Source organism: Macrobrachium rosenbergii, chromosome 8 (genome assembly GCF_040412425.1).
Source record: "Macrobrachium rosenbergii isolate ZJJX-2024 chromosome 8, ASM4041242v1, whole genome shotgun sequence".
NCBI classification, from domain to species: Eukaryota; Metazoa; Arthropoda; class Malacostraca; order Decapoda; family Palaemonidae; genus Macrobrachium; species Macrobrachium rosenbergii.
The window spans coordinates 45,593,934-45,606,097 of NC_089748.1; the positions used below are offsets into that span (position 1 = coordinate 45,593,934).

Here is a 12,164-nt window from a genome sequence, read left to right on the forward strand (position 1 = left end):
AAGATAACGAAGGACCTTTGTGAAGGTATTAACCAAAATAAGCTTCTTTGACGCCGCTATGTAATGATTATTGACCTCAGTTGTTTCAAAAGGTTGCTACCGATAAAAAAAGGATAACCATTAATACAACTCGTATCTCAGCAATCAAATATTAATGCAATAATCATTGCAGTCGCTGTCTTTGATAAAATAAGAATGGCGAATCTGGTATTCATTGTTCCAAAGAAGTCAGAAGGATATTGGTAAGACTATACAGTTTTTGAATATCATTAATTTGCATACAGAGATATTTTATTATCATGAACGGAAGCTTTCTAAACAAAGGGTTATGTAACCAGTGACTCCATAATGCAGGGTGGGGTGGTTAGTCAGTGCACCACCAGACTGTGTACTGCACGCTTTACTCAAGGTTCTTTGCAGCATCCCTTCGGCACCTAACTGCAACCATTTCATTCCTTTGACTATTACTTCGTTCATATTCTCTTTCTTCTATCTTACTTTCCTCAACCCTCTCCTAACAATTGTTTCAACATTATTTCCAACTGAATGACCTCAAAGCTCCAGCGCTCGGCCTTAATTTTATAATCCTAACAGAACCAGTGAGAAGAAGTTAAGATAATTAGCGTAGCATGTCTTGCTGTGGTAAGGTCTCATTTCTTTATGGTGAAATGAATTATTCTTATATCATAATGAAAGGCGTATTTTTGAGCACATGATTTTATGAACCTATAAATTCACTTCACTTCAATTCAATTCAAAATTCTATTCGCTTCCATTCAAAAGCTTGATTTCTGTTACAAATGGCCGTAGACGAACATAAACAAAGTATATTATTCGTATGTCACGAAGACAAAAGAATTAAGGAAATTCGCAAGACGTAACTTGCACCAGAATAAAGAGGACATTGTAATGAATCTATGCAAAGAGTCATATTCCATCATTTCTCTTCAATTCACATCATAATTGACGCTGGAGAACACCCAGTCGATAATTCAATCAGGGAATCACTTAATTTCAAAAGCGTAAATGCGTCGAGGTCGCGTTTCAATGAGACACTTGTAATTATGACGCCAGAGAGCGCCCACTCGCTCAGTCAATCATGAATACGACAAGTCTTAATATATTAAATTATGATAATTTCTTATTATTACGTTCTGTTAGCTTAATTTGACATTTAATTATTATTAGACATTTTGTTATTCCATAATAAAATGAACTGATCATTTACAGTTCAGGGGTCCACTTAAGTTTTCTTGTCCTAACCCCCCGTCCCTCCAGCACCTCACCATGCTTACGACCGCCTAGAGTAAAGGTCCGTGCTGGCATAAAGCCGCCTTAATGTATACCAGTCACTATTCATTGTCTGTGGTGAAAAATGTTAAGCGTATTACAGAGACTTATTCCAAACTATATATATATATATATATATATATATATATATATATATATATATATATATATATATATATATATATATACTATATATATACATATATATACATATATATATATATATATATATATATATATATATATATATATATATATATATATACACACATATAAGCATTACGATGGTAATAAGTTAACACTTTCCTTCTAAATGAAAACATTACCTTATTAAGACGACGGTTTTTTCAGAATGATTTATCAAGAAAAAGGAGCCATTCGTTTCGCTTATAAAGTCCTGGAACCTCTCACACAAAATTTGACGTTCCCCGATTCAGTGATCCTGATTGTGCCACAATCAAACGATTGTTGCAATTTTATTCCAGCGGTGGCTATGATTGTACGAGTACCTTATTTCTCTGAAAATATGTAGAATCATAGCGACGTATGACGTACAGGCTTTTAATAATGACAAAGATCCGTCATTAAAGGCAGGATTTTATGGCATATGAGAGACGTGTATTTTCTCATCAAGATTTCTTCGAATTATTTTTTTTTTTTTTTTTTTTTGTCGAGTGGTTACTCCACCAGCCGCGTGATCTCAAGTACAGACATTATCACCCATCAGACCCTTATTTAGTATCATATTATTCCATTTCCCCTTCAATCACCCTTCCATTTGTCATCCGTACGACGTAAGGCAAAGCCTACGCGTGTCTTCCTCGTAAGAATCTCTGCCAGTTTCATCGAACAAGTACCTTCATTCATTAGGCAACGCGTCGATATAATATTATGATCATCGCATTGTTTACATTCCGAGTCTCAAATAAGTCGAACTTGACTTCACGCTATCTCATAATGTATGCTGGTGTGTGTGTGTGTGTGATATCTCACTGTACGCTCGAAACAGCCGCTCCTTCGTCGTACGTGGATATCAGAGTCTTCCTTCTTAAAAACATTCGGTCAAACTTTCTGACGCTCCGTGATGTAAAACCGTCATGTGAGATGTTGGCTTCGGAGACGCTGTCAAAACGTATGGTTCATAACCTTCAGTCGTCCTCTGGTGCTAACATCTTTTTTTTTTTTTTTGTACTTATTAACTTGCTGAATGCAGGAGGGACTGGATTTTAACTTAAACAGACCGAAGAATGAAAAATGATCAGAGATTGACGGCGCGTCCTAAATGTCGACGGAAGACGGAAATTCGTGTTTTGCAAAGACAGCCTGGAAGAATTGGACGGATTGTAGAAAGAGATTTGACAGGGAAAGTGCCTCTTGCTTTCATTTACATACTTATGAAAAACTTGACAAAGTATACAATATACTTCAAAAGAAGTTATTTTCTGAAAAAAGACTGGAGCTGAATATTTGTATTAAGAATGATGGAAACCTATTTCCAAACGTTATAGACTCAGCGTAAGTTACCTTAATAATTTTTTTATAATAATCTCGTGGAGGGTTGAAACCCTCCTAGAATCCAGTTTGGAAATTTCCAGTTTTAAAAATCGACCATATGAAGATAACATCTATCTATCTATCTATCTATCTATCTATCTATCTATCTATCTATCTATCTATCTATCTATCTGTCTGTCTGTCTGTCCATTTATTTATTCATTTATTAAAATTTAGTCAAGCTGGACCTGGAAATGTGTTCCCCCCTCTCTCTCTCTCTCTCTCTCTCTCTCTCTCTCTCTCTCTCTCTCTCTCTCTCTCTCTCTCTCCAGTCGCTGTTTCCTTTTGAGTCGAAGATTGTGTAATAAAAGGGTATAAACAGAAACTGAGGTCCTTTGTTAGAAACAGAAGTCCTTCGTTAGAAACTGAAGTCCTTTCTTAGAAACATAAGTCCTTTGTAAGAAACCGAAATCCCTTGAGTTCTTTGTCAGGAACTGAAGTTTTTTGTAAGAAACCGAAGTCCTCCGAGTCTCTTGTTAGGAACCGAAGTCTTGGGTTAGAAATGGACGTTCTTTGTTAGAAACTGAAGTCCTTTGTTAGGAACTGAAGGCTTTTGTTAGAAACTGAAGGCCTTTGTTAGAAATTGAAGTACTTTGTTAGGAACTGAAGTCCTATGTTAGAAACTGAACTCTAGTTAGAAACTGAAGTCCTGTGTTAGAAAATGAAGTCCTTTCTTAGAAACTGAACTCTAGTTAGAAGCTGAAGTCCTGTGTTAGAAAATGAAGTCCTTTCTTAGAAACTGAACTCTAGTTAGAAAATGAAGTCCTTTCTTAGAAACTGAAGTCCTTTGTTGGAAATTGAAGTCCGTTGTTAAAAATTGAAACCCTTTGTTAGGAACTGAAGTCCTTTCTTAGAAAATGAAGTCCTTTCTTAGAAATGGAGTCCTTTCTTAGAAACTGAACTCTACAGTAGTTAGAAACTGAAGTCCTTTGTCAGGAACCGAAGTCCTTTGTTGAAAAACTGCAGCTCTTTGTTTTTCCACCAATTTAGGCGAGAACCCGCGGTCAGGGTAAACACGGAATTAATCTGTAAATACGTAATGGGACGAGATCCCTTCTCTCCAAGGAGGAGACAAAATAAAACGAATTGTATTTGTGGGACCTTTTTCGTCCGTGACACGTGACTGACAGACATTGAACATAATCGAAGGGGCGCATCAGTCACTTGTCAGACGATCGGGAAAGTCTCAAAGTCCAGAGACTTTCTAAGATTTTTTTTTTTTAACTTTCGATGAGAGACAACTGACCAAATTTTTTTTTTTTTTTTTATGCCTTGTCGTCTTTGCTTTATTCACCTTCGCTTATCAGAATAATACTTCCACCGTGAGGACTAAAGGATTAGGTCATTTTAAGTTTTTCGAAATTTTGGAATGGTGTGAGTGGCGTGTTTGGAATTATATATGTGTGAATCCGTGTGATTTGGGATGTATAGATATGTCAGTTAATACCTAATATATATATATATATATATATATATATATATATATATATATATATATATATATATATATATATATGTATGTATATATATTGTATATAATATATATATATATATATATATATATATATATATATATATATATTAATTACAGTTGAAATAATATATTTGTCTTTTACAAATTCTCATATCTATTTTTCTTAATTACAGTTGAAAACATTTGGTACTTGATTTGACTTCTTCACAAGGCACAAACGTAAAAATGAGCACACACAAATATATATATATATATATATATATATATATATATATATATATATATATATATATATACTCGTATATATATATATATATTTAAACATTTGGAACAGCCACAATATCCAACTTAACTTCTCGAATTCTTCACACTTTTTGGATACGCTTGACACCACAAAGCCTTAGATCCAGATTCAAGAAAATGAAGTAATTCTACCGTACGGTAGCAGGATTCGAACCCGCACCCGGGGTATCAGAACGAGGTCACGTTACCGGCCTGACCACGAGAAGGCCAGGTCGGCATGTGACCTCGTTTTGATAGTCTGGATGCAGGTTCGAATCCTGATACAGGGCGTCAAGTTACTTCATATTTCTTGCATTTGGACCTAAGGCTTTGTAATGTATCCACAAAATGTGAAGAACTCGAGGAGTTAAGAGGGCATTGTGGTTATTATGAGATATATATATATATACATATATATATATATATATGTATATATATACATATATATATATGTATATATATATACGTATATATACACATATATACATGTGTGTGTATGCTCATTTTTAGTTTTCTGTAGAAGAAAACTATCGAGATGGCTTTGTCTATCCGTCCACATATTTCTGTCCGCCCTCAGATCTTAAAAACTACTGTGGCTAGAGGATTGCAAATTGGTATGTTGATCATCCAGCCTCCAGTCATCAAACATACCAAATTGCAGTCCTCTAGCCTCCACAGTAGTTTTTATTTTATTTAGGGTTGCACTTAGCCATGATCGTGCGTCTGGCAACGCTATAGGAGTGGCCACCACCGGGCGTGGTTAAAGTTTCATGGGCCACGGCTAATACAGCATTATACGCTGTACGGAAAACTCGATTGCGCCGAAGAAACTTCAGCGCATTTTTTACTTGTTTTACGTTTGTGCCTTTTGTGAAGAAGTCAAATCAAGTACCAAATGTTTTTAACTGTAAATTAAGAAAAATAAATATGGGAATCTGTGAAATGACAAATACATTATTCTGTAAAGTCACACATTTCAAAGTTATACGTAGTATTTATTCTACACAAGAGCATTACCTAAAAAAAAATAAAGCTTTAAATAAAGCATTAGAGAGGAATATTCCTCTCCGTTGGTAATTAGAGTCCACAGGTCCAAATCAGGCCTTTTTTCCTTATCAACCCCTCACCACACAAAACCTAGTTAATATAACGAACCAATCAGAAAGAACCGGAATCTTTAATTTTCATAAAAAAAAAAAAAAGAAGGTTCGGAGTGCAGAAATAATACTGAATAGATAGGCCTATACTTGCTAGTAATATTAACTCTAACTTTTTGTACAAAAATTTTACACAGCATTATTATTATTATTATTATTATTATTATTATTATTATTATTATTATTATTATTATTATTATTATTATTATTATTCAGAATGTGAACCCTATTCATATGGAGCAAGTCCACAGGGACCACTGACTTGAAATATATTTTGAGGCTGGCTGACGAAAGCTGATCACCTTTTCGGATACTCATTATTTTCAATAGGCCTAGTGTTGCACGACCGACCCCGAGCGAAGTAGTAACTGAGATTTCGTTCCCTTTTCCCGAGAATAAATTCCTTTATGTTTATCAAAAGTAACCAGATTTACCCAAATACATCAGCCTATGAACTTTTCCACTCCCCATCCACCCATTCATCCAAAATGCTGACAAACTGAAGACGTAATCAATTATTTCTCGACGTTGGTCTATTTTTAAGATGGTTTGGATTGGCGAAGCTTTGGTGTGTCAGGCAAAAGGGGGCGTGTCTTGGCTGGATAGAGTTGCCAGATAGTGCATTGGCTTGCACTCCATAATAACCCCAGCAGCAGCGTTTCATTACTGGTAATTCGGTGGTCCTGGAGTGAAGTCACGCAAGACTTCTGTTCTGTCCTCGTAAAACCATTAGACGTAATCGCTTCGTAATTAGGAACAGTAGGTTAGTATACGCTGGCTCCTTCTGTATTGAGCTACAGACACTCACATACTATTTAGTCATTAAGTCGACTTTACTTACATGTTCTTGTCCTTGTCTCTCCCTTTTTTTTGTGAGCAATTTATAGGATTAAAAATCAATAGGAATAAACAATTTTTACTTAAGTTACCCAGTTTCCTGAAATGAGCCAAAAAATGATAGATTATTGATTTATGCTTGCTAAAACTGGCGTTACAATATCTAGGTTACTGACGTCGCGCCAAAAAATGAATGAATTTGTTAACTTTTTCTAAGAAATGACATTTTAATCTACCCTCAAGTCAATCCTGAGTATGTCTTCCACATCAGACTTAAAAAAACCTATTATTGCTTAAGTATTTACCTTCTAAATTACAGTCAGCTATTGCTCTAAGAGCTTTGTCAAAGTCTAAGCAAGCTCGGGTCTATTTCATGTCATTATAGACTCTCAAGATGGTGAACCTTGATGTATATCTCCTCTTTATGACTGGAAGTAAGCCAGTAACAATGTCACCACTGATATATTTAGCACAGAAGACCACGGCCAAGGCTTTGCAAAATACAATACTGTTGTTCCTAGTTGATGCAACGTATAATACAGACCAAAAAAGGAGCTGTTTCTCAGCCCTTGGCCAACATTTCTCAAAAGAGGAAGCCACTACCCCTGCCCTTTCTGCGAACTGGGAACACTGGGGAAGTCTAGAATCCAGAAGGTGGAGGCAGTCGCTTTGAATTGTATGAAGATTGCAAGTAGGCCTACTCCTCAGAGATAGTCCAGATTTAATTATGAAAACGAAATTTAATGGGTCTAGTTATAACGAAAATTATCTATTCAATGGACCGCATGATATTTCCCAGTCCTCACCAGCTTGTGGCTCTACAACAACGTGCCTAAGCAGATGCGTTATGTGTCAAAGTATTTTAAGCAAGTTCTAAATACCTGCACTTAGCAATATGGCTGACTTGGGCTTCCTTGTCAGTCCTAGAAGGAAGCAGCCTACACCAAATGCCAAGCTAATGTAGTGACAAAAATATTAAATTAGATCACATTCAACAGTAATCCAGATTCCGTTTGTATCTCCCACTGGGCATTCACTTTCTGAATCTGGAATTCCCTGCAATCCTCTGTGTTTTATGAGTCATTTAATCTGAATGGTTTAAGGAGTACATTCTTCTAAGATTTAGAAGAGAATATTCTATTTCTTAAAGGAACTGATAACGGTTTGAGTCGTGACGCTTTTCATGATGATCTCGTCATAAAAAAAAAGTCCCCATAGATTTTAGGATAGAGAATATTGTCATCGCTGTATCCAGAACCTTGCTAGCGAATGGGCGGGGCAGAAAAAAAAAAAAAACGAAGCAAATCATTTACAAGAAGACCCCCATAGGGTAGTAGCGCTCTCAGTGCACCTCACGTTGTGCACTGTAGGCATTACTTAAAGGTTCTTTGCAGCGTCCCTTCGGCCTCTAGTGCCAACCACTTTCATTCCTTTTGCCGTACATCCGTTTATATTCTTTCTTCCATCAACCTTCTAACATTTGTTTCATGGTGCAACTGCGAGGTTTCCCTTCTGTTACACCTTTAAAATCTTTTTACACTGTCAAAATCCCTTTCAGCGCTGAATGACCTCATCATAGGTCTATGAAATAGCTCATCGTTATCCAGCGCTTGGCTTAAATGTCATTCCATGCCATACAATACAAGAAGCTAAGCCGTTTTTATTCGTTCACTCGTGTAGTTACTTTCATCATCGTCATCATACGCTAAAAGCAAGGACAGCTCCGGATTCATTTTCGTCAATCAGCCTAAGATTCATACCGAAGTATAGTCTTACTAATTAATGCACTTCGTAATTATTCAAGAGCGGCGTAGGAAACGCGATATAGAAAACGGTAATGGTTAATTTCCACGTTCTTTGTTCACCGTTTCTGATCTTGTACACGAAATTCGTGACAAGAAATGTCCGCTTTCGATTGCCAACGTAGATGAAACACTAAAAATGGAAATTGATTTTACTTTATTAGCAAATCAGCCATGAGAAGAGATTCTGAAACTCTTGATTGCTTAGGGAACGCCATTCAACACAGGGATACCTGAAGGAATAGGGAACACCGAAGTATTATGGGATCAAAGAGAAGAGGTAGAGAGAACTGAAATAACAAGATAAGTTCAACAGGAATGGAAAACAATTTCGTTAACTAAAACGGCTCTTGAAAACTCGTTTAACCAGAGTCAATTATATTTCTTTTTCGTTTCGAATTTTGCTGTTTTGACAGACCTTTCTCTCGGAAGTTAATTTAGTTATTAATTTTAACTGGATTTATGAAATCTTTTTTTATCTTTGCTGTGTTGTAAAATATTTATCTCAAAAGTTAATTTAAAGATCAATCGTTATTTGAAAGCTGTCAGAGAAATCTTGCTTCACAAGATGAATGAATTTTTAAAACAAATAGAAAACCGTTTTATCATACTGAGAAATACAAGAGAATTCTCAACTGAATTGTTCAAATATCCCTACAAAAATGTCACCTTCTGCGGAAAAACGTAACTAAAACACTCAATCATAACTGCAAAACCTATTGCAATAAAATCACGTACAACCTGTTGGACTGTGAAGGTAAAAATACAAAAATACTAAATTTTGGATATACTTATATTCCTTATTGATCTAATACTCTTGCTCGGCGTAGAAGTACCACTTATGAGAGTACATGAACCAGTCGGAGATTAATAGTTGCGAATCACAGTGACAACGGCAAAAGACATGTCAGTCCCTTTGTCAATTCGTGAGGACCCATACCGCAAGCTTTCCCCGGAAGGAGGAAGGGTGTGATTTTAAGCAATCTACTCATCCAGAGTACCTCAGGCTTTACTTTGCCAGGTAACATGGTCTACTGAAGCAGTGCAGTCATTTCTCGTGCCCCAAATCGATAAACTCCGAATAGCGAGTCTTGACATTCACAAACCAGTTATTATAGGGGAGGTCATTACGGCGAAATGACATGGCGGAGTTATAAATCACTGTTTTCATGACGTGTTCGGCGATTGAGACAGGCGACAGAGGAACGGGCGGCGTGGTACAGGTCCCCCCGAGTTCCAGAGAGCAGTTGACTACAAATTCTGAGTTTTTCTAGGCTTATGGGTCTAACCAGCAATATAGGAAGCGTTCATTGGACTCTTATTATGTCCGACAGTTATATATTAGGTTGAAAAATCCAGCATGAATTTGTAGTTAAGCTGTTTAAAAGAGAGTAAAAAAGGAATTGTCTCCCTCATAGCTAGCCAAACGTTGGTAGAAATTGTTTATTTTAGAATTCACGTTTGCTTCCGTTTACTTATAGTCGACGGACCGTCAGGACTTAGTCTTTACTACAATATGCGGACTTAACAGCTAAGCCTAAAATAATAATAATAATAATAATAATAATAATAATAATAATAATAATAATAATAATAATTATTATTATTATTATTATTATTATTATTATTATTATTATTATTATTATTATTATTATTATTATATAAATTCCTCTTTACCGGAGTATGAACATTGGCCATTTATTTTCCAAAATTAGCATAGAAGAGGAAAAAAATTACTTAGAAAACAAAAAAGACTCAAAACAAAATTAAATCGAAGGATTATTATTATTATTATTATTATTATTATTATTATTATTATTATTATTATTATTATTATTATTATTATTATTATTTCGCTAAAAAGAATGGCATTCTGTGTGCCGGCGACCGCCATTCTTTTCAACGAAGTTTGTCTCAAAGAAAGTCTTCTTCGAAGATATTATTATTATTATTATTATTATTATTATTATTATTATTATTATTATTATTATTATTATTATTATTATTTTTCATAAAAATCTCATAATAGTATGAGTCCCTGAAATGGTGAAGAAATCCACAACGGTGTAAATGTAAAGATATATATTGGAAAAATATATATACAAAACGAGAGCTTTCGAGAACTCACTCGATTCTCCTTCTTAGACTGAGAAGGCGAATCGAGCAGGTTTCCGAAGGCTCTTTTTATATATATATTTCTAATTCATAGTTGCATTTGCACCACTATGGATTCTTTCACCATTATTATTATCATTACAGATGGTTTTGTTATTGAATTTGTCCCAAAACGAGTATAATCCTCCCTTCTCTGTATCTTCACAGAATGCAGAGCATGGTGACACCTCTACTGATCGTGCTTCTTCTAGCACACTGGTTCCCCGTGACAACCTGTCTCGCTAATAAGAGAAGTAAGGATCAACTTCTTCCTCTCACTTTTTCAGACAGTGAATTCACTATGGCTCCTTTTGGTACATTGTTTCTGCCACTGCTATTCGTTCAAGTTCGACCACAGCAACTCTTTGTCAGTATTTTGATAGGGGTGGTACTAATGGAAAATGACTAAATTGACAGTCGGGATCATTTCTTGTCATGTGCAACAGGAAATTGAAACTAGGCTTTTTTTTTTTGTCATTATTTTGATCGGGGTGGTAATAATGAAAATGACTAAATTAACAGTCGTGATAATTTCTTGCTAGGCGTGACAGGAAACTGAAACTGGACTGTCGTTTTGTACCATGAATCTGTCACAATATCCACAAGCGAAAGGAAGGTAATTCGTTCATGTTTGAATATATTTTTGGCAGAGAAATATCATAGCCATATCCGTTACCAGAATATCAATAGATCGTTGACTGATATATGAAAAGATACGTTAATAATCACGATAATTATGAAAATAAGTAATAAAGACATATGCATATATTAAAGGTTTATTTTTAGTCTATACAGGAATTAGGCCTACACTTACCGTAGTGTGATATCCGCCGAGATTGCAACTCTTTGAGATATATATATATATATATATATATATATATATATATATATATATATATATATATATATATATATATATATATATATATATATATTTACAATGTTCATGGCGAAACTCTTCTTGGATTAAGGGAGTAAGCACAAAATCAATTCAATTGTTCATTAGACCTATCAAATTTCACGGTTCATCATTTATCGAGCTGCATTCTCTACTGAGCAAATTTCATTAAAAGCACACCCAATTACATTAGGCCTAACCTCCATTCATACTTCTCTCTAATATCTGCAAATCTTCGCAGTTCTTCCTCCAGGCGACATACACTTCAATAAACCTGGCAACATGGTGCCCGGAAATGAATACGGCGGCGTGAGTTCAGTTGTGACGTATATCTATGAAACTTACATGACTGGATGTCACCTGCTCCTCATCACAGGCGGAGAGGGGAGCCACCTTTCACACCTAGTGTTAAGGTATGTAAAATGTCGATTCAATTAGTAGACGACTTGTGGAATATCAAGTCAAATAATGTCTTCATGGCCAAGGAAAGAGTAGTCATTTTTTGTGGTGATGAGTAAAACCTGGCTTTGAAAGGATGAGTTATCAGTAATGGCGGCCTTACGTTACTGTTAGTCTGGTCTACGGCTCTTCTTGAAATTGCAAAGAAGATTTTACATGAATCTTCAAAATAATCAGTTTATTTATTTATTCATATTTATCCGTGGGAATAAATATGAATGCCAAGTACGAAACAAAATCAAGATTAAACTGAGATA

General features: G+C 35.3%; 1 protein-coding gene across 7 annotated transcripts in view; it reads left to right on the forward strand.

Moving 5' to 3' along the window:
- LOC136840784 (glutamate receptor ionotropic, kainate 4-like) overlaps positions 1–12,164 on the forward strand; it is a 31,333-nt gene that overhangs the window by 10,485 nt on the left and 8,684 nt on the right. For 4 of the 7 annotated variants that reach the window (XM_067107671.1, XM_067107676.1, XM_067107674.1 and 1 more), the window contains exons 1-3: positions 6,423–6,520; positions 10,719–10,804; positions 11,690–11,861. In XM_067107671.1, the coding sequence (XP_066963772.1) occupies positions 10,720–10,804; positions 11,690–11,861 (257 nt within the window). In that variant the 5' untranslated portion in view covers positions 6,423–6,520; position 10,719. Of the gene's footprint in view, positions 1–6,422; positions 6,521–10,718; positions 10,805–11,689; positions 11,862–12,164 lie in introns of those variants that run through there. The other 3 variants (XM_067107675.1, XM_067107673.1, XM_067107672.1) reach the window with 1 other exon arrangement.